At 45.4% G+C, this 24390-nt stretch overlaps 1 protein-coding gene across 2 annotated transcripts in view; it reads right to left on the bottom strand.

The window, feature by feature from the left end:
- The window catches only part of Mipep (mitochondrial intermediate peptidase), a 125466-nt gene that overhangs the window by 83129 nt on the left and 17947 nt on the right, over positions 1-24390 (bottom strand). For both annotated transcript variants that reach the window (XM_087586646.1, NM_031052.2), the window contains 8 exon segments: positions 23218-23400; positions 22538-22694; positions 17635-17683; positions 15501-15561; positions 11583-11635; positions 5246-5399; positions 3650-3727; positions 1090-1294 (listed from right to left, as the gene is read on the bottom strand). In XM_087586646.1, the coding sequence (XP_087442772.1) occupies positions 1090-1294; positions 3650-3727; positions 5246-5399; positions 11583-11635; positions 15501-15561; positions 17635-17683; positions 22538-22694; positions 23218-23400 (940 nt within the window).

Here is a 24390-nt window from a genome sequence, read left to right as displayed (position 1 = left end):
AAAGTGACATCCAATTGAGGGGCAGACAAAGTAATGAATCAGAGAAAAGTTTGAATGAGTCAGAGATAGGATACACCCAACTCTCATAAGAACGGCACAGGGAAGAGAGGCAACTTAAGAGAACAGCATACAGAAACACAGATGCATACACACACACACACACACACACACACACACACACACACACAGAAAGACAGACAGACAGAAAGACAGAGAGGGAGAGAGAGAGAGACAGAGAGAGAGGGAGGGAGGGAGGGAGGGAGAGAGAGAGAGTTTTTATCAGTACGTTTTTACAGAGACAAGTTGCAAGTGAAAACAGAATGAGCTAGAGAATAAGGAGTCAGAAGATTAGAATACATTGACAGAGTTAGTCTGAGGTCAAGCAGAGCAATTCAGTCAGAAGCCAAGAGAAGCAGATTGAACAGGAATTTGGGCCAGAACAGCTGAGTTGAACCAGCCAATGTTCAGAAAGAGCTAGAAACGGTGAATTTATTCATTAGTAAGCCTGTGAGATAACAATTACATGTGGCAAATAAAGGTTACTCTTACATTATCCAGTGAGTTTAAGGCCAGCCTGAGTTATAACAGTGAGTTTAAAGCCAGTGTGGGTTACTAGAGATCTTGTCTCAAAAAAATTAGAAAAACAAAAACAGCACCTTAGAGACAAGAAAGGTAAGAATAAAATCCTGAATGTAATCAGGCATCATTAAAAATTCATAAAGCATAATAACAATATTGTATAGAAGTAGTACATTTAAAACTACCACACTTTTAAGAAATTTTATTTTGTAAAAAAAAAAATAGAGTTTTATTTTAAATGGAAAAAATTTCACTCAGTAACTGTGCCAGGGACTAAGGAGACAGATACGTACTCTCTTCACACACACAAGTGTAAGTCCCCTGTGCTGTCACAAAATATAAACGGGCACAAATTCAAGATTGACACCTGAGATTTCCTACCATCAAGAGAGAATATGAAAGGACCTAGTGTGCAGCAGTGACACGATGAGGCCACCTGAGATGAAAGACCTTAGACAGCAAAGGCCACACTAGAAATGACCACAGATTCCTAAAGCAAGCCTTCCTTACCAGTGACATGCTGGTACCGAGTTCGTCCGAGCATTGAGTGCATGGCATGCCCCATTTCATGGAAGAGATTTTCCATCATCCCAGGAGTTAATAAGGTAGGGAAATCCCTGGAAGCATGAGGGAGATTCAGCATGAGAACCACAACTGGGAGCTGATAGCTGCCATCTTCCTTTAATCTGCCCCCTCGGATGGTGAAGTGGCAATCCTTTGAGGGAAATACAGAGACAAGGTGTTAGACACTCTAGAGAACAAGTCTAGATAGAAAACTCTATGGAAATGCATGAGTTCAGGCGTCTAACATGCTCTACTTCTATCCTCTATGTCCACTTCCTTGTTTTCTAAAGTTTTAATTTTTAAGCCACTAAAAATGTATTGATGGATTTTATTCAGATACTCCAAAAACATGGCTTGACCTGATGCGCACAGGGTTGCGAACAACGGTATGAAGAGCTGAGACCACACTCTAATGTTAACAGCGAGTGGGAAAAGGTCCTGATGGCCCTGGTGTCAGGCAACCAGCAGAAAGTCTTCCAGTCTGCCATCCTTGTTCCTGAGCAGCCATGGCCTGAATTATATTAGCAGAGTCTGGAGCAGACAGACTGTCACTCCTCCACAACGACACGAGAAAAGACAACTGAAACTAAGTCTTCAAGACATCGAGTTGCTGCACCCAAGCTGGACGTGTTGCCTCCCAGATCTGAGCCCAGACAAGTGTCAGAGCCCAGGCTGAGAATCCTTAAACTGCCACCCGCTGAGGAAAGAGGGAGAAGCTGGGACCCAGAGATGTTGACCTGTCTTTGGGTCCTCTGTTTGACTTCCGTTAGCCAAATCACCAAAGAAAGCAATCTGTCTCTACAAGCCTGACCTGCAGAATGTAGAATGCGACCTGTGACCCCCAAGCTGAGCATATCCCCTATGCTCGCTCACTTCTGTTCACCTTGGAAACTTCGGATCACTATTAAATGCCAGGCACAGGGTCGTTGTCATCCCCCCCCCCCCATTATAATTGCTAACCTGAAGTCAAGGTACTTCCCATTGCATGAAAATACTAAAAGTATTTAGTACATCTGTGTGCAAATGCAGTATGCAGCAGAAGGGAAGAAGCCAGTCTGCCATGAGCTACTGGTAGCGGAACATCATCCATGGACCCAGTAACTTGTGGGAGAAAGGGTTTCTTTGGCTCACACTTCCAGGTGTGAATATCACTCAGAGAAATCAGGACAGCAATCCAAGCAGGAACTGAAGGAAAAAACCTATGAAGTAACAGTGCTTGCTTTCTGATACACCCCAGGACCACCTGGCTGGGGACAGTGCCAATGGCAGTGGGCTGCGACCACCTATATCAATTAACAGTCAAGACAATCCCTCACAGACATGTCACAGATGAACCAGGTAAAGAAGACAATTACTCAATTGAGATGCTAAGTAGGACAACTGTCTGTCATGGAAAGGGGTTGAGCTGGGGCTCTAGACAGAATGTTTAGGGTGAAGGCCTAAGACCTCTACCTATGTCCTGAGCAAGTGCATAACCTCACTGTATTAAAGCCTAATTCAAAAGACTGGGGTAAACATTAAAAGGTGTGAATATATAAAGCACTTATGTGCTGGCTTTCAAAAATAAGAGCTTGTAAACTGTTACCCGGTATAATTAGTTAATATCACATTCCAAATCCGAGTGGTTGATACTGATCCATAGTTAGTTAATACTGATCCATAGTTAGTTAATACTGATCCATAGTTAGTTAACATTGATCCATAGTTAGCTAATACTGATCCATAGTTAGTTAACACTGATCCATAGTTAGTTAATACTGATCCATAGTTAGTTAATACTGATCCATAGTTAGTTAGTTAATACTGATCCATAGTTAGTTAATACTGATCCATAGTTAGTTAATACTGATCCATAGTTAGTTAATACTGATCCATAGTTAGTTAATACTGATCCATAGTTAGTTAACACTGATCCATAGTTAGTTAATACTGATCCATAGTTAGTTAATACTGATCCATAGTTAGTTAACATTGATCCATAGTTAGCTAATACTGATCCATAGTTAGTTAACACTGATCCATAGTTAGTTAATACTGATCCATAGTTAGTTAATACTGATCCATAGTTAGTTAGTTAATACTGATCCATAGTTAGTTAATACTGATCCATAGTTAGTTAACACTGATCCATAGTTAGTTAATACTGATCCATAGTTAGTTAATACTGGTCCATAGTTAATACTGATCCATAGTTAGTTAATACTGATCCATGCAGTTCCTCTCATGATCTACTTTCAAATTCTCTCCTATCGTCACATTTACATATTTAGAAAATCTTTGGTGCCTTTAAGTATTATGGAACTGTAAAAATGACATGTTAAGTTCACATTCATACTGATAAACTGCCAGCCACTTCTAGAGAACCCTACTGGGGGTTGGGGATTTAGCTCAGTGGCAGAGCGCTTGCCTAGCAAGCGCAAGGCCTTGGGTTCGGTCCCCAGCTCCGGAAAAAAAAGAAAAAAAAGAGTAAATTTAGAGAACCCTACTGTATGGGAGGAAGGCTTACCTGCTGTGGCTTGTTTGCTCGCTGGAAAAAATCACAGTAAATGTAGCCCAGCAACCCTTCAGATTCATGAACAACAGCCTAGAATACAAGTTCAAATTTAATGGTCAGTGACCCGTGACCCCATCAAAAACTTAAAAACACAAAACAAAGCAGAAAACCACAAGATTCTGTATATTAAACACCCACAGTCATAGCCATAGCCATTTTAATTACTTTTTTCCTAATTTTTTTTAATATATCCTAATTTTCACAAGATATTCACCTATTTGCTCCACTTCTGGAGCCTGGGACTTGGAAATCCTGTGTTTCCTTTGGGTCCTGTGTCATATCTGCCCTCCCTCAATATTAACTACACAAATCACAGCTCTTCACAGAAGGCTCCTCACAAAACACCCAAAAGATTTGGGAAGAAAGGCTGGCTTGACAATTTTCGTGGTAAGTTATTTCCTTCCCTGTCTTACACAATATACACATACATGCCCTTGAATCCAGAACTGATGAAATGCAGCTCTGTTCTCTACACAGTCATTCAGCTCCTTCTTGCCTTGTTTTTCTGAACTTGGTGATTACAATTTGCTGTTCTCAACTTTGAAGCAAGTATATTTATTCCCTCCCTTCCTCTCCGTCTCCCTCCCTCAGCAAGCACCCGCAAAGTACCTCTTGGGCACCAATTTTCTTTTAAGGCACCAAAAGAGACAGCAATGAGCACCATGGCCTGGTGCTGTCCCAGAGAGAAGACCAAGGCTGACTCCTGTATCTGTCACTGGCTTTTTTTTTTTTTTTTTAAATTACATCCTGATTTTTCCCCAACCTGTACATTTGGGAAGTTAGTAACATGACAGGCTATTTTGTGAACAGCAACAGAGATAGAGTGCTCTCCTAGCTTGGCCTGCTTCATACCTAGCCCATGCTCTATGCATGGCCAAAGGTACCAAGGCAGCAGGCATGACTGGGTACCGAGTGTAGCAAGCCCAGCAAGTATGCAGAAGAAATAAATGGCACTGCTCCATGAAGCCCTGGGGACAGATTAATATAGGGTCGAGAAAGTCACAACCTTCTGAGGAAAGATTAAAATATTCATATCCCAAGTAAAAGTGGGCCTTAAATAGGAGAAAGGCAAAACTCCAGGCTTCAAGTTGTCATCAAAGTCAAATAAATCAGACAGAGGATAAAATTAATGTCTGATGCAGGATAAAATTAATGTCTGATGCAAAGACCTCTGCAAACACATGAAAAAGCCTGAAAAATTAGGGGCAATACCTGTGGGAACTAAAAAGGGCCAGGACACTGCCATTGTATGAGCAACCACAGACTTTCTAGCAGCTAGAATTCACGACCACTCCAAGTGTGTAAATGGAATCAGCGCTTTATCAGGTTTCCTGACAATGCCTGCTTTGGAGAACTAACTCTCTTGTCCCACACTCGGGTCCTCTGTGCAAGGTCCTAGATCGGAGGAAGCGATGCTTGAACTTTTAATGAAGGAGAAATGAGCTGGGGTGCCCTGTCAGGAAACAAGCAGGTCAAAGGAGACACTGCTGGGGACCCACTAACAGGGCCCTGGGGCCCTAGGTGCTGCCTTAGCAGGGGGAGGCTTACCAGCTTCCGGACATCAATACACCACACCTCTCCTTTGAAGGGCTGTTCTGCATATAAGGTGACGCCCAACAGTCTGTTAAATAGGACATTCAGGCCTTCCATGCAAGCTCCAAGGGATAAGAATGGACAATATAAACTGGGCTCAATATTATACCTAAGAGAGGGAAGAAGGGGTCAGCAGTGCTACTTCTGTTGGCTTCCAGAAAGCTAACTGTCATCTATACTTAGGACCAGAGTAACAAAGAAGGATGCACAGGAAGGGGCACAGTTGGCAGTCTATAGTGTCTGGATCTTCACCCAGCAATTCAATCGATAGCAGCAGGAAGCATGTGGGGAGGTGAGAGCAGAGATGTGACTGATTTTTAAAACTTATGAGTCTCATTGTTACGTGGCTTGGATCCTGGAACCCTCACTGGGGCAGTGAGGGGATGAAGAAAGGACAGACATACGGACACAGAAAAGCCGGAGTTGGGTGCTATGAGCTCCCTGGTGGAGAGGCCACAGCACGTTGAAAGCCCAGTGTGTTTACTACATACAGGTGAACAGGGCACAGGGTTATTGCATATGTCAGAATGAGGAGTTGGGTTATGATATCCAGACAAACAAGGAGGCAGGATTATTGTAGACAGTTGGACAAGGAGACAGTTTAGTTAATCTCAGCAGGAGCAGTATCTGTAGGGGAGCAGTGTTCAGGCCATTAATATCCTAGGGGAGAAGGCTATGGTAGGATTTTCTGCACACACAGTTGCCATCCCTTTGAGCTGCACCTGGGGAAGGCTTTGCCACTCCCACAGGGCTGAGGCACAGGTCCATGGCACGGCTGTGCCCATGCCAAACAGTGCACAGTCACTCAGAATTCCACTTGTTTCCTACATGTAAGGACTGCGTTTGTTATTGTCTCTTTTGTTGTATTCTTTTCTTCTTACCCATAAACAACTGATGATAATGACTGGTGAATTAGGTATTTTAAGAGAGACAGGACGTGGGGAAGGAATAAGAACCAGCCTGTCTAGGATACACATAACTGTGCTAAGAAAAGGTGAGTTTGCCCTGCATGCTGGAGAAGAAAAAAGGTTGTGACCATGGGAGGACAGTAATGCACAATTTAAAGACACAACTTGAGAGCAGTCTTCAGGGCCAACAAAGGAGTGTTGCTGCACTGTGGGGGAAGGTTCCTGCAGAGGACACAGCCAAGTGATCACCATCTGATCAAGGGCAGATCCCAGGACTTTCAGAGGAAGAGGTGGGGGGAGACAGCACCGATAGAGCTCCCATCAACTAGAGAGGAATGCACACGACTTGGAATACATGGCGGAAAGGAAGCTCCAGGCTGCTGGTCAGATGCTCAAGGGACCCAGAAGTCACCACTCCCTCTAACAGCAAGAGCAATGGGAACAAATGGGACAGCAGCAGGACCCAGTAGCATCCAGGTCATACAGCAAACCGCCTCCCTCAAAACTGGAATGACAGGCAGAAGGCCACAACTCCCTCATTGTGTACAACACCCCACACTTGCATGAGTTCCAGGATCCCGACAATCCCCAAATTTAAGGTAGAGAAAAATCTCTCCTGCCAGTAGTCAGTAGAAGAAAAGGAACCATTCTGAAATATTGCCAGAACATTCTGTTCTTACTATGGACTTCCCCTTAAAAGAAACTACTTAACCAAAACCTAACCAAAAGTCCAGGGAGTTGAGGGTTGGAACTGATGTAGAAATACCCAAACCAAGCATCATTCAGCCTCCAGACCCACCCTAGCAAGTAGGGAGAGGCTGAGAACACTGGGGTCACCTCAAGGGCACAAGCCATCAAGCTCAGTGGCTGTTACCCAATACCCAAAGCCAAATGCTGTTATTCAGGGCCCAAAGCAACAGAGTGCCCAATCTAGGGCTGGGACTCCCTGAGATGTGGCTGAACACCATCTTTCTATACTGACTAACTGAATGCTGCTGTTGGAGTGTAGTACAGAGGTTGCCAAGACCCATCTGAGACGTGCTTGGACTTCATCAGAGTTGCACATAAGCAGAAGGCACCCAGGCTGGGGGCTTGGTGCCTGCTTGTCTCACATCTGAGAGCAGAAGAGTTTCAGGCAGTCCACCATGTGACCGAGTCCCCATCAGAAAAGGGGCAGTGTGAAGCCCCCAATTATTCATCAGATATGGCAGCATTTTGCTCTAAAGGAGTAAGATGGGCAATCTAGAGAGAAGACAAGTCCCGGCTTCCAGAAGGAGAGGCCAGGAATCACTTGTGTGGGGGGACTATAAAGGCCATCGCCACACCAGCTGCCTCTGCCTTTTCTCTGTGCTATTGTTCCTTTCTGCAGAACAAAAAGCTTCGTTTGCAATAGTGTTTACCTCTGTTACTGTTTATTGCCAGCGGTGGTGAGGAGAGACAAACCCGTCTCAGACATAGCAGGAATGCGGACATGAACAGACAGGGCTGTGAAACACTTAGGAGTGACACCTTAAGATCTCTAAAGGAGAAAGGAGAGAGGGTCACCAGAACAGACGGGTAATGCATGTGGAAGAAGGAACTCCAGAATCAAAGGAATACGCTAGAAATTAGAAACACGGCGACAGGAACGAGGGCCGTCTTAGAGGGCTCACCGACTTGGATCACTGAGGGAAGCATCACTGAACGGGAACAATGGCAGGACTCGGAGGTGCATTCTGGAGGCAGAAGCAAGGCGGGCACGCGTTGTGTGAGGCAAACATGAGTTATACAGCGAGACTCTGACTTGTGGGGGGAAAGAAGGACAGACAGATGGGGGGGGTGAAAAATAAATGAGACTATCCAAAATTTCCAAAATAACTACAAAGCCATCCAGTTTAAATAATGAGAACAATGGGGGGACGGGGTAAAAGGTAGTAAAACGTCTCAGTGCAGTTGCCCAATATGGTACCCTCCTAACAATGACTATAATAAACACAAACGGTTTGAATCAACAGATTCCCTGAATTTAGAAGAGAGCTAAAAAATACTTATAGGTCGTGACATAGGAGGCTATTAAATCCTTATTTTGAAGTTGGCAATTGAAAAAAAAGAACTGCTTCACACAAAGCCCATCAAAGACTGTGAGGTCATGTGGCATGTAGGGGAAGCAGCTGCTCCCAGGCTTCTGGAACCAGCAGGCTGCATGCTTTCTAGGTAAGACACCCTGACGCTCCCCAGGATGCAGTCACCAGTGGGCATACACTCTTAGGGAGACCAGTGGAAGGGGGGCATCGGCCAACCAACGCACGTCCTCTGCTATGACATGGCACTGCGGGAAGCATTTAACACTGGGTCCTTACAAACAGCACGCAGCCTGTAGGAATGACTTCAAGAGAGGAACCAGTGCAATGCATAATGGAACAAATGCATAAAGCCACGGGCAAGACAAATGGCATGTTCTCTGCAACAACAGCCGATGGGATGCAAGGGGAAGCACTACCCTTGAGTAAAACTAAGGGGTGGGGATCAACAACTAGAACGTGCAGGCCTTGCCTGGATCACAGTTCTCACAAACTAAGAGGTGAAACACAGAGTTGGTGCTGTCACCATGCATGTGGTGGTTTGAGTAGGAATGGCCTCTACAGACTCATGTGTTTGAATGCTTGTTAATAGGAGTGGCACTATTAGGAGGTGTGGCCTTGTTGGAGGAGGTGTGTCACTGTGCGAGTGGCTTTGAGACCTCCTATGCTCAAGCTACACCCAGTGTGGTACACACAGTCCCTTCCTGCTGCCTGCAGATCAAGATGTAGAACTCTCAGCTCCTTCTCCAGCACCATGTCTGCTCGCTACCATGCTTCTCACCATGACAATAATGGACTAAACCTTTGAACCTATAATCCAGCCCCAATTAAATGTTTTCCTTTATAAGAGTTGCCATGAGGGTCTGGTGAGATGGCTCAGTGGTTAAGAGCACTGCCTGCTCTTCCAGAGGTCCTGAATTCAACCATACGGTGACTCACAACCATCTGTAATGGGATCCAATGCCCTCTTCTGGTGTGCCTGAAGACAGTGACAGTGCACTCACATACATGAAATAAATAAATCTTAAAAAAAAAAAAAAAGAGTTGCTATGACCATGGTGTCTCTTTACAGCAATAAACTCCAAACTAAGACATTATAGATTCTGACTGCCACCAAAGGCTTGGGCTCCCAGACCCTGTGCTACTGGGAAACAGTGGAATCTTTAGGATGGGGGCCCAGTGGAAGGAAGCTAGTTCCTTGAGAGTATGCCACTGAATAGAACACTATGTAGGATTGTCACATAGGTGAAGGCAGGTACAAGTTGGAATGAGGCCTGTCATTGGACGAGAAGGAAGGATGGGCGGGAGAAAAGTCTGAGGGAAGAGGAGGAGACTGGAAGGAAAGGAGATGGGGAGACCAGAGGAGACTGCAAGAGAAGCCATGGAGAGAACATGGAGGCGGATGTTACGATTCCACTCTGTGTATTTACAGGTTGTTATGAATATTCTTAAGAGATGGATGTGTACAGGGCTTTGTATGTTTAGGTGGGCAATTATATCTTATCCATTGGATCAGAGGTTATTGTGTTGTGTGTTCTTTCTTGTAGCAATTTAAGTTTAAGAGAGTGTGTAGCAGCAGAGACACTGGGCAGCCACGAAATTGGGATGTGTGGTTCTGGCAAGGTATCTACCAGATACCTTGGGGCACTGCGGTGCCGGATGTAGAGAGGGAAAAAGACAGCCTTGAACATAATTTTACAACAACAACTCCCACCTCTTCTGACTCTATCTGCCTCCCGACTGCTGTGAAGTAAGCAGCCCTTCCACTATGTGCCCTGCACCATGCTGCACTGCCTAGCAACAGGCTCCAAGACAAGGAGGCCCATGGACCAGACACTGAAGCCTCCAAAACTGGGAGCAAACCCAAACCTCTCTTCCTCAGAGAACCACTCTCAGATATGTTGTTAGTGACAGAAAGCTGATCGTGCACGCTCTGAGGAAACACCACTGTAGGCCAGGCGTCAGATGACAGATTAGCATTAGGGAAGGATGTTCAAGTTCCATAAGACGTCCGTGTCGTCTTCAGAGGAGTGAGCACGAGAGGGAGAAGAGGAACAATCTAAGACTGACTAGCAAGTGTGTAGCTAATGCAGTGGGACAAGGAAGGGAGGAAGGACAAAACTGCAAACAGAAATTAAACGAGAACAGAGGAAACAAACGCAGTACAACTTGACACTCACTGTACCCAAAAGGTGAATGTTAGGCAGGTACTTACACTATCCTTTTCTGTTCATTTTGAATTTTGAAATATAATTTCATAAGAGTTTCATTTTTAAAAATTTTAAACTACCAAGGTCACTATGTCTCCACCACCAAAAATAAGATTTCACACACTAAATAGAAGACCTTCTGTGACAGTCCCGTGTTGTCTGAGTAATTTTCCGGTGATTTACAGTAATAAGTATAAAACACATTTATTTCACTATGTGACTGCATTTGGGATTTTTGAGGCCTGGCAGGGAGTAAACAATAGTAAACTGTGCCTCCTGAAGACATCTCACTGCCAAGCACCAACCAGCACACACCCAGGGCCCTGAGGCTGGCTGCTGGCAGGAAAAGACACCATGCCTACCCAAGCATGAAGAACAAAACTCAACCTCTGACAGGGCAGATTGAACAACTCTAGAAAATGGCCTCTGGTGGTCAGGGAAGGGCAGGGCTCAACATTTCTTAATGAACATCTTTGTTCTAACATTTTAAACCATGCAAATGTACTTCTGCCTATTCAAAACTAAGTTTTCATTTCAAACAAAACTATTTTGGATGTTTTTCTCATCTCTTCATGTAGTTCATATATCTTTTGCATACTTGAAAGACTTCATTCTCTGAAGAACCTAACTGAAAAAGCTGATTAAGTCACAGTCCTTCCTCCCACTGCAGTCTTCCCCACGTCACTCCTGGGCAGACCTAACACTCGCTGATTCTCCACTACTCTGAACAGGTTGTTTTCCTTCTTTAGGGGCATCTGAAGTACTTAACATAAAGTAAAACAGCCCCATGTGAAGTGGAAACTTCAGGGTTCTTTGGAAAGTCATTTGTGTTGGATGGTGTTTGGCTGGGGCAAACATGTGAAGGGGTGTTTTCCTGAGGTGGACACAGGTAAAAAGGCTAAGGCAGACTCATGATGGAATATTGCACTGAAGCAGACACAGATGAAGGGATGATCTGCTAAAGCAAGCACAGCTCTGTCATCAGGGAGAGGCATGTCTCAGGGAAGGCATGTGTGTGACGTAGGACCCGAGCGGCTCTATTACTAATGTGCAAAGTGCTTAGTGCATAGAACTCCCATCTTCCTCTCACAGGGGCCTTTCTGGAGAAGCTTACCTCTCTGCACGAATCACACCACTGTAGTAGGGAGGGTCCCAAGGCATTAGTTCCTGAAAGGAAATGGTTCGCTGTCAGCAAAGATATTGACTATCTATTGTTATCAGAAACTTGGCCAGATTATAAAATAAAAGCCTTTTTAAAACATATATCTAAAAAAAAATTTTAACCATGGTAAGGCACAATTTGACTTTTCTGTAGCCAATGCACAGAGATACAAATAAGGCACAACCCTAGAATTTGGGGCCAAGGTAAATGACATCCTAAAGTGTAGTCAACAGTCAACTTATTCAGCCAGAATGAAGGTTTTCCCAAATCATAACCCATATAGAAGTCCACGAAATATACTGCAGGTAGTAAAATGAGAGGAGCAGGAAGGTTAGGGTACAGCCCCTAAACCAAAGCAACCATTTAAAATGTACCGGAAGCAGAGCCAACCCCAATCGAGCAGAGCATGGCCCTGAGGCTTACAATCCCAGCCCTTTGGACCCCAAGTTCAAGGCCCTGCTAAAAGGCCAAACTCTGTCTCAAAATAATAATAAGTTGTATAACATATATTATGTATTATAAATGGTATATTAATTATACTATAACATAATAATATAATTTACATTATATTATTATTTCATTATAGAAGCAATAGCAGGTGTGTGACAGCCAATGAAGGATGTGGAAAGCAAGCCTGAGCACCTGAGTGGATGGTTTCACCTACCCGAGGTCATACTAGACTGTACATGATGTCACTCATTGAGTACCTGCTGATAGGTCAACAGCACCTCTCACACAGGCACAACACCCGGCTCAGAGTAAGGCTCAGCACTCCCAGCTGCCCTGTGTCCTCACCCTTCTGAGTTTCAGCTTAGCACCCTGAGGAAGCAGGTGCTCCTTCCCACATGGCACCATGGTGCTTTGGGCACAGCATGTGTGGTGATGTGAGAGTGCAGACTCTGGTCTTTCTCGTCATGACCTGAAAGGCAGGGAGCTCGGTACCCAGTCTCTAGCTCCTCTAGCTGTTGACTATGCACCGCCTGTGCATGGCAGAGTAGGGCTCCTACCATAAATATAAGCAGACAGCAGCCTTAGCACATGGTCTAGGAGGGCGAAATGGATTAACAGGAGAGCGGTTAAGTGAGCACATGATGGGGATGGGAGGATAGCTTGGTCAATGAAGTTCTTGCTGTGAAATAATGAGGACCTGAATTTAATCCCCAAACACATGTAAAAAGCTGAGCATGGCAGTTTCTATTTTTAATCCCAGCACCAGGAAAGAAAAGACAGAAAAATGCCCAAGGCTCACTGGCTGGGCGGCCATTTTGGTTGAACCATTGAGCTCTGAGTTCCACTAAGAGATCCTATCTCAAAAACTAAGAGGAGCAGCTGATAGGAAATGACTTGTGAAGTTGACCTCTGGCTTCCATACATACACACTTCCACACGACTCACCCAAAACCACAACCCACAAGAAGAGTGCTTTTTAAGCAACAAGAACAACAAAACAGAACACACAAAGTTTATTACATGCCTAAGGCACAAGCATCAACTTGCCCAGACGGAGACTACCTGAGAAGATCAGGACTTCAACATTTGCAGGGCTACCTGCATCCGGTCACCCAAAATGTTGGGAGGAAAGTTACAATGTACATCTGCTTTGACCGAATTAGCTTTCTGCAACATATTTTCAATTGTTTGCTCCACCCGACTAAGTTCTGCTGTATGACCTGGTATCCTGCACGGATGTGCCCACCATGAACATTAGCTACCAGGCCAGATACGGGAGGCCCCAGATGGGCGTGCTGCTTTCATCCTACGCTGTCCAGCGATGTATCATCTATGCCTTAGTGGGTAGGTCTGAGAAACTGGCTTAGTTTCCAAATCTACAAGGCTCCCTTCTGTGGATCTCCCCATGCCTATAGCTCTAAAGGGGCTATCAAATCAAGCATCATCAAAGTAACAGCTGTAAAAGAATGGCCCATACAACCCCAAAAAGCCTGTGGTACCTTAGAGCCCCGTGGACACAAAGCTCCTAATGTCTGCAGTCCTATCACTTCACAACGTCCCAAGTGCCAGGGCAGCAGTCTAGCCACAAAGACACTTGGTCTATTCTATCACCTCAGTTCATATGACCTTAGGACTGAAGACAACATATACGTAATGGTATAGTAACTCTCCAACCCTGTGTCTGAACAGTTCAAACGGCTCTTGGCCATCTGTCTCTTCGCAAAATCTCACACTGATTTACACTAGACTAATGACATTATGCTGACAGCACCCACTGAACAGCGGGTGGCAGCCACCTTGGACTTCTCTGCAATGCACATTCACCTCAGAGGATGTGAAATAAGTCCTGTCAAAATCCAAGGGCCTTCCACCGAGCGAAACTTTCAGGAACCCCGGGTATGGGGCATGCAGAGACAGTCCTTTCCAGGCAAAAGATAAACTGTTGTACCCGGCCCCTCTCACCATCAAGAAAGAAGCACAAAGCTTAGTGGGCCAACTTGGATTCTGGAGACAACACATTCCTCACTTGGGTCTGTTACTCTGGCCCGTATACCAAGTGACTCAAAAACCTGCTAGCTTTGAGCAGGGCCTGGAGAAGGCTCTTAGACAGACCCAAGCCCTGGTGCAGGCTGCTCTACCACTTGGACCGTGTGATCCAGCAGGTACTGGAGGTGTAAATACAAGGTTAACACTGAAGTTCAAACTGCCACCAGCTAGATCAGGCCTCCACTAGGCTTCATCAAAAGCTCCCATGAAATGGGAAGCTGACTTTCCGTAGAACGGAAGCAGTGCTTCATAAATACATTTTCTGTCAATATACATTTGTAAATGCACACACACCAATTAATTGAAAAAAAAATGCTGGGTTTCCAGTCAGCCTCTAATTCAGAACTATGTGTCAAATACTTCAACACCAAATTCAGCAAGACCAAGCATTAAAAGGACTACACAGGCTTCCGGGAAATCGAAAGGAAGTCCTAGAATCAACAATATGAACCCACTTATGTAACAGTGGTATGACTATCACGGAGTAATGAAATGCTTTCTGATTGGATTTGAGGCCATGCCACAGGAACTCATGTCTGATACACTGTAAACCTGATTAGAAGCTACAAAAGTCAGAGGCCCTGTGGCAGAACCTACTGTGGTTACTTTGCTAAGTGGAAACAATCCCAAACTGCCTTCCGCACATCATGTCCACCCACAGACTGGCTCTGCTCAGCCTCTGTCGGAAGCTTCTATTCCAGCAGCTCACTATAGTTGCAGAAACTCGGGACTGGTCAAAGAGCTGAGAATAAGTGGCTGCTGAATGGTCAGCCCCAAACCATACATCTCCATGACCCCTCCTCCAAGGCCTGTGACCTGTGGAAGAGGGCTAGCTGAAAAGAATGTAAGAGTTGGAATGGTCGGAAGGCTTGTGGTAAGACTCTATCTTCTGCACGTGAGCGGTTGTTGCACACATAAACTCATAGCAACTGTGGCTTCCTACACAGACCTGACTATCGATATTCCTTCATATTGATAAGGGATAACTGAGGCTAGGAAGGCCCCACCCCTCCCTAGAGCTACAGACAAATAATGATTGCTGGGGGTGGGGGATCACATTCCCATGTCAAGTTGCCCTTGCTCTAGTAAACAAACAACCCAGCACCCATGGTTACATGGGCACCCTAGGCAAACGCAGTGAAGCACACATTCACAAGAGGCATGAGGGGGACTGGATGGGGAAAGGGAGGGGCTTGGTGGGAAGGAATAAGAGACCAATGGGGAGGGGAATACGATCACATTATTCTATTCACATGTACAAAACTGCAAAGAACAAATTTAAAGTTAAACAAAGAAAGTTCTAGAATCAAGAGCTACTGTTTTCAGTCGAAACTGTGTTTATATTATGTGAACATTTCCAACACATTTACTTACAGAATTTTGAGGATTTAGTTTTGTTTTCATTCCTTGCATCATCTCAAAATCTTTTCTAGTTCTGCAAAAAAAAAAGTCTATCATTACTTATTAAGAAAAAAATTAGTATTTGCAACAAGAATAAACTTTATGAACTTTCCAACAGTCATGATAAAATTAGGTGTCTTACTATAAAAGCAAACCGTGACTAAAATCCAACTTTTACTGAAGTGTTGTATAAAACTACATAGGTCATCGCTACCGTATGCACAATGTAGGGGAATGCCTTGAAAGTACTAAAGCTTGGGGACCGGGAACAGGTAGAGATTCACCAGCAGACTCTAGGTCAGCACCCCAAAGGCGGGAAACTAACAAGCTCCTCTCTATAAGACATTCACACGGAGCGTGTTTACAGCTGCTACTCAAGGCTTTCCCCATGGAAAAACTCTGAGCAATAGGAAGTATCTTTTAGAATCTATATACATACATACATACATATGTGCATACACACATACATACAAACATACAATTAGAAGGTGCATTTGCTAAAAATGCGATCTATAGCTATAAACAGAGAACTCTTCAAGCAAAAGTGAGAAAACTGAGAAACATCTTAATCTCAGTTCCTCTTCTTTGGAACAGAGACAGCAGTTCACTGGCATTGAAATATTTCAAAGTGACAAATCTGAGCCAAATTAGAAGGGACTCAAAGCACAAGTTTAAATCCAAAACAGATACAACTGGAGTGATGGCCCAGTGGTTAAAAGCTCTCATGGCTTCCAGAGGACCTGGGTTCAGTTCCCAGCACCAAATAGCTGCTCACAACTTTCTGTAACTCCAGTCCCAGGAGATCTGAGGAGATCTGGTACCCGCTTCCAACCTCCACAGACACCAAGCATGCACATAGTACGTACACATACATGCAGACAAAACAGTCAACACATACAATAAACCTTTAAAAACTTCAAAACAGAAATCTGAGCTAATACCCAATGTGTTCCTATGGTCAAAAAAATGACAAAGGAGACTAGATAGCTTTGTGAGGCAGACAAGAGGCCACAGGCTTGAACTTCCAAACCACAGCACCCCCTCCAAACCATAGCACACCCCCTCCAAACCACAGCACACCTCTTGCTGGAACCCTGGCCATAAGAAAGCAAGGTAGCCATCACTCCTCCGAGTGCTGGAAGAGATGACTATGGGCAAGGTCTGGAGGGATGGCAGAGACAGCAACAAGGTACTGAGGAGACCACCATCAGGTGTGGGGCAGGAAGGAAAATGCAGTGTGCCATTACAAACCCCGAGGTAGAGAATCTTTAAAACAAAAACCCCAAATCCAGAGGCCCACTGCAACCAAGTTCTCCTGTATTTATCTCCAAGAGACATGCTGTGTTATGAGTTTGTTATAATTAATGATGGGGTTTAAAAATAAATGGTTTTAGTGATGGGATTTAAAAATAAATGGTTTCAACAACATTTTGGGCCGGGAGGTGGTGGCATATACCTTTAATCCCAGCACTCGGGAGGCAGAGGCAGGGGGATCTCTGTGAGTTCAAGGCCAGCCTAGTCTACAAAACAAGTTCCAGGACAGCTAGAGCTGTTACACAAAGAAACTCTGTCTCAAAAAGACCAACCCCCCCCCCCCCAAAATACCATTTTGGAAAGGTGTTGTTGAAGAAAGTGAGTCGATAAAGAGAACTGGCTAAGTTCTTAGACAAGTACCTCAGGGAGGCTGTCCTCAATGTCTCCTTGGGGGATCATCTCTTGCCAACATAGCTGACTCACATTTAAACTTACATTCTCAGTAAACTGCTTCTTAATTTCTAAAACAAGTCTCTTTAAGAAAAATTAACTGTGGAAACAGGGGAGACATCTTAGGAGGCACACGCCATGCCAGGCAGGCGTTAAAGAAGAGGAGATACGGGAACCCTGGGAATCAGCTCGCTAGCTGGACTGTCTGACCTGTCCACCCCTGGGTTCAAGTGAAAAAACCTGTCTCAGTATGAGGTAGAGTGACAGAGGGCACACACCATCGGCTGCAAGCCTCCACCTGCACATACAGACGGATGTGGATCTATGCAAACACACACACAAACATACACCACACACACGAGCTGACTGTACAACTGAAATATTAAATAGAGCGCAGACTAACCTTTCGCAGAGCTTTTCAGATAGCTTCTCAAGGAACTGCATGACAGTCTCTAAAGGTGAAATCCAAAAGAAAATGCCTTCAATTATGTGAAATAACATGGACATACATGCTAAAATTGTAATGTGACAGTTTTCACACATGTAGTCTCCCCTAAAGAGATCATTTTCAAGGTGGGCAAGTTGTCTCCATGTGTTTGAAAAATGATCATTAATTCTAGACACTGATTATCTCCTGGAAAAACAAATTAAACTAACTGAGTACTATACTAGTCCAAAGCCTTAGACTGCACTCAACGGTGAGAGCACTGACTGAAAGCAAAAGGAAAACAACCTGAAAGGACAATATAAACTCCATTTGTCTCCACTTAAGGACCCCATTTGTCTCCATTTTGAGGACCAGGCCTGGTTTCAGGGGAAATAGCGATCTCGGAATGGGCCATCTGCACTGGATAGCCCTTTATTTCATCACATGATTAAATGCTCATGACAGAGGAAGGGAGACCACTGATCACCCCCTAGCACCCACCAATGAAATTTTAGATTACCCAATTCTTCTAGAGAGTTCCCCCGGTTCCCTATAAGAAGGCCTGTGTGCCTTTATCTGAGGTCGCCATTTCAAAGAATGGTTGACCCCCACATGCCGGTTTTTCTGCAGAATAAACACTCTTCCTTTCTGCATACTATCAGAGTTGGATCTTCCTTCAGAGATTTTCACACCCTTACAAACCTAAAACTCCTGTCCAGATATATGAACAAGAAGTGTCACAGATATGTCTAATTATTCTTAAGTTTCAAGATTAACTAGATGCTGGCTTGCTTCTAAAAATCAGTGCATGCAGGAGTCAAGGCCAGCCCAGCCCAGCTCCGCAGGGAGACCGTGTCTCAAAATAGCTCAACACCCCTAGCCATCTCGGGAAATGCAAACGTATGTGAATCCTTCCTACTCTAATCAGAATGGCTGTTATGGAAAAACAAGAACCAAAACCCCAAGGCAAGGGTGGGCAGGGAGGAGCCCTTAGCACCACTGCTGATTCTGTGAAATAGTACAGAAATCAGCAGTGAAGGGACCTCAACACTATGCGAACCGCCTGCAGGTCCAGCACTCCTGTCTTGTGTGCTATGTAAAGTACTGAGTCAGTGTACAACCGCAGTGCTGTGCACTCACACACAACAGCCAATTACAGAGGCCGTCTAGATGCCCATCCACAGATGAAATAATAAAGAAATGAGAAAGAGAGAGAGAGATAGACGCAGAGAGACAGACAGAGACAGACAGACAGACAGTCAGACAGAGACAGACAGAGAGCTTTACTTGGGTATAAAGAATCATCTTCTTCAGGAAACTGGATGGAACTGGAGATAGTCATTTGCTACTCTCCACTTCAAATCCTTCTAGGTAACCCCAACCCCCAAACGCCATGTTCTCAGATCATGTCATTAAGCAAAGTAACTGTAGACACACATCTGAGGAGAGTCAGGGAGCTCACAGCAAGGGAGGCTAGTGGGGAGTGAACAGGGTCAAAGTTCCTGACATTTAAACAAAATCAGCCTCTGAAACCATCACCTTATATAATATACACCAATAAAGACATACATGGTATCAGCACAGTTTAGAAAAACGGTTCACCAAAAATGCTGCATTAAAAAGCAAAGTTTCCCTGGGTCACAGTTCTTCATTTACAGACAACTGTAAATAGCCTACTCCGGACCTACACCAAGCATAACTAGACAAGGTCTTCCGCCTGGTCTCGGTCTCACTGCAGCTTACAGAGAGACCCAAGGAGGACAAGCAGCAGAACCCTCCGTTCCCTGGGAAGCATCCCAGGCTGCCCTCTGCCCTCCAACTCCGCGCAATGCTTTTATGTCTGTTTCAGTCAGCCACAAACACAGCCTTTATATTTTCCAGATGATCTTTTCTATGGGTTTAATTTCTTGTCCTCTCTTTAAGCTATCTCCTTTCTGAGTCAAATGACAGGCTAAGCAGAGAATGGGGTTAACCTCAGCCACAGCCAGTTCCTTGCCCCTGTCATCTTCACAAAGTCTCACACACACTCTCTCTCGGGTGCCAAGTTAACTGCGTCAGCAACTGAAACGGAGACAAAAAAGCCTGCATTCGAAGCTCTCCACCATCTCAGTCACCACAGACAACAGTTCCAGATAAACCTCCCCATGTGCATTTGATTTCCACCCAGGCGTGTTTTATTCAGTCAACCGTGTTTTTCCTAGTGACATGTGAAGAGTCTGGAAGGAGTATTAAGACCGACTGAGGGGGTGATGCAGTCAGGTGAGTGCTTGCCATGTGGGCATGAGGACCTGAGTCCACACAGGAAACACACACACACACACACACACACACACACACACACACACACACACACAGCCGCACTCGCCTGTAACCCCAACACTCAGAAGGTCAAGACACGAGGCTCCTTGGGACCTGCTGGCTAGATAGTCCAGCCCAATTGGTGAAGTCTAGGTTAAAGGAAAGATTATGTCTCAAAAAACATGGTGGAGAGCAACTGGGGAAGACTCCCAGCATCCAACATGGGCCTCCACATATACACGGTTGTGCGCACACACACGCACACACACACACGCACACGCACACACACGCACATGCACACACACATGCACACACACACGCACACACGCACACACACATACACACACACACGCACGCGCGCACACACACGCACACACACACGCACGCACACACGCAAACGCGCACACACACGCACACACACGCACACACACACACGCACACACACGCACGCACACACGCGCGCACACACACACGCACACACACACGCACACACACACGCACACACACGCACACACACATACACACACGCACACACAAACACACGCACACACATACGCACACGCACACATGCACACACACACATACGCACACACACACGCACACACATACACACACACGCACACACGCACACACACACGCACACACACGCACACACACGCACGCGCACACACGCACACACACGCACACACGCACACACACGCACACACACACGCACATACGCACGCACACACACGCACACGCACACACGCACACACACACATACACACACACGCACACACGCACACACATACACACATGCACACACATACGCACACGCACACGCACATGCACACACACACGCACACACGCACACACATACGCACACACATACGCACACACACACGCACGCACACACGCGCACACACACACGCACACACGCACACACACACTCACACACACGCACACACACATACACACACACGCACACACGCACACACATACACACACACGCACATGCACACACGCACACACGCACACGCACATGCACACACACACGCACGCACACACGCGCACACACGCGCACACACACACACCACTGAAATGAGACTTCCTAAAAATAAACCCGATGCTCGCTCACTACGTGGCTGTCTCTGACTCACCACCAAATGGATGGCCACTGTAAGCTCAGTCCTTCTCCTTCTGCCCTGCTCTCTGGGAAAGCCCACCATTTCTCCAATGTCATCACTGTCCTGAAACTCACAAGCCATTTAATTAGTTGACAAACACCCACCTGCTAAAATTTTATGACACTGTTGTCTACACTAAGCATTTGCTGTAAAGCTTAAATCCTCAAGGACACAAGTCACATCTCATGTGACTGTGTACAGCAGTTTTTTCCAAAATGTCACCATACCAACCACTTGGCAGGAGGGCAAACTTGCTTGCCACAGATAGGCTGATTTTAGCTACTGTGAGTCTCATGAACTTTAATAAGGCCAGTCCCCAGTCCTCTCCACACTGCCCTGCCACAGTATTCAAAGTCAGGGTGTCCCTCTGGTCTCCTTTGGAGAACGCACTCAGCTTCCTTTTCTTCTTAGTCACTGTCCCACCATTCAAGCTTGACTAGCTTTGCTAAGGAAGACAATACATGTCAAGCCTAAGATCACAGTAAACACTACCCAGACGACAGCCAGCCCCACTCAGATCCCGAGCTTCAGGAGCAATGAGAGGTTCCTGCACACGTGCTGCTGGTGAGGTAAGTCCCCAAGACTCTCCCCACAGTGCTCCCAGCTGAACTCCTACCTGAACTGAAAGCAAGTTCCATTCCCAGTTGGCCCCATGGAATAAGGTTGGAGTGACAAGCCATAGTACAGCTGGAGTCTAAGGGGCTCTGCCATCCTCAACACCCTGCTGCTGATTCACTGCCTCAACTGTCGATGCTAAAATGCCTCTGAAAAGCTCACATGTGTTCACTGACATTGCTAGCCGTGTGTGACAGCCAGATATCCTGAATCATCAGGACCTCAAAAGCACAAGGCCAGTTTACCCAATCGCACTTCCCTTGTCCACCTAGCATGAACCTTCCTCGCAGGACTGTTCTGGGCGATGACCTCACCACTATGGGCTTAGCAAACCCATCATCTTTCATCCTCTCGCTCTAAATTCCAACCTGATGACACTGGGCTGGGTTAGAATGAAAATTCATTTAAAATTAATAATAAGTGAAAACCTAGAGTTGACTTAACTCTCAGCATATGCACACAACACAGGTCAAATTATTTGTTTTAATTAGAGTTCTATCAGTAGATGTCAAAAGTATCAATAAAAGGTTCTCTGAATAGATAAAAACAAAAAGAAAACCATCTACTGTAGGACATGACAGCACAGGAAGCTCAAGCAAGAAGACTGTGAGTTCAAAGACAGGCTGGGCTGCAAGGCAAAGGTCTTTTGTTTTTTAAATTCATTTATTTATATTTAAATCAAAAGTTCTGAGCTGGGAGCAGAGTTTGCAGGGGTGGCTCTCGAGCTAGCCATACTTCCACTAGAAATTCCATTTCGTCAAAGTCCTGTTTGTTCTTAGAATTTGGATAAAGAGGCTCACCTGGAGTCTGGGCTATGGTTCCCTGGAGGGCCCTGTGGGAAAAGGTAGAATAGCCTACTAGGTTTGCCAGAAGATCTCGGCTGCTTAGCAACTCCTCCAAACACTTCAACTGATCAGCATTGGGATAAAGGAAAATTTTATAAGCAGCCTCCCGAACCTGTAGTTAAAAGGGTGAAAGAAGAGAAATTCAAAGATCTAAACGTCATGGTTCAAAAGCCTACACAACAACCACTCGGGCCAATGCTTCCCACACTGCCCACAGCTGGCCATGGCTTCCAAAGCAAAAGAACAGGCCACACCAGGTCTACAGTGCTTTTCTAGGACATAACTGCACATGCTCCCTCTGAGAAGTCAATTTGCCAATGCTCTGTCTCTGTGCAGAAGGCACCTATTCCTGGGGACACAATGACCTCAAGAATGAAAAGGAACCATATTAGTTATTGACTATACTCCAAAACGTAATTCCTTAAGAGACATGAATTTTAACTACTTTCTTTATTCACAGCATCTGTAGAATTAACTGTGTCACAAATTAAACTTCCGGATCTTAGCAACGCAACAAGATCTCTAAGGCCGCAATATCCTGTACCGTGAGTGCATCCGTCTATACAATAGCACAGTAAGACCATCCATTGGTACTCAGGTGGGACACAGAGAAGCAACGGGAGACTCCTTCCTACCAGGTCATCGGAGGCTTCCGCATGTAGACCATCGATGACTAAATGCCTTCCATCACGAGCAAAGTGGTGCTGAATGTGCTCTGGTAAGAGATGCTTCTGGATCTTGATGGGAAAGTTGGTTCCCATGAGGAAAGCACTACTCAAGTCCAAGATCTTAACATTGAGGTCCACGGCTCTTCTGCGCTACATGTGGGAGAAAAGGTGATTAAAAGCAATGTAAACTAGCGGTTCACAGACAGACAAAAACAGTGGCAGGAAAACAGCACCTGAACTGTTGCTACAGAACACTTGTGTAATCCTCTGTCCCCAAACACCTCATTAAGTAAGTCAACAGTGGGCTGGTTACACCTGTTCAGTTGCATTTAAAAATTAAGTATTTGAAGAGCACATTAGAAAGGTGTTAAATTTAAAAGACCAATGGGCAAAGAGGGAAGGGAAATGAGAAACACAGATCTGCACAGAACAGTAGTGAGCACCCAACAGGTTCAGGTCAGAGAAGAGTGAGCACCTCAGAGAAGAGCGAGCACCTCAGAGAAGAGCGAGCACCTCAGAGAAGAGCGAGCACCTCAGAGAAGAGTGAGCACCTCAGAGAAGAGTGAGCACCTCAGAGAAGAGTAAGCACCTCAGAGAAGAGTGAGCACCTCAGAGAAGAGCGAGCACCTCAGAGAAGAGTAAGCACCTCAGAGAAAATGAGCACCTCAGAGAAAAGTGAGCAACTCAGAGAAGAGTGAGGACCTCAGAGAAGAGTAAGACCTCAGAGAAGAATGAGCACCTTAGAGAAGATGAGCACCTCAGAGAAGAGTGAGCACCTCAGAGAAGAGTGAGCACCTCAGAGAAGAGTGAGCACCTCAGAGAAGAGTAAGACCTGAGAAGAATGAGCACCTCAGAGAAGAAGTGAGCACCTCAGAGAAGAGTGAGCACCTCAGAGAAGAGTGAGCACCTCAGAGAAGAGTGAGCACCTCAGAGAAGATGAGCACCTCAGAGAAAAGTGAGCACCTCAGAGAAGAGTGAGCACCTCAGAGAAGAGTAAGACCTCAGAGAAGAATGAGCACCTTAGAGAAGATGAGCACCTCAGAGAAGAAGTGAGCACCTCAGAGAAGAGTGAGCACCTCGGAGAAGAATGAGCACCTCAGAGAAGATGAGCACCTCAGAGAAAAGTGAGCACCTCAGAGA

The sequence above is a fragment of the Rattus norvegicus genome, chromosome 15 (assembly GCF_021556685.1).
Source record: "Rattus norvegicus strain SHRSP/BbbUtx chromosome 15, alternate assembly SHRSP_T2T, whole genome shotgun sequence".
Classification (NCBI taxonomy): Eukaryota; Metazoa; Chordata; class Mammalia; order Rodentia; family Muridae; genus Rattus; species Rattus norvegicus.
Note: the sequence above shows the minus strand (reverse complement) of the source record. Positions and strands in the feature narration are given on the sequence as shown.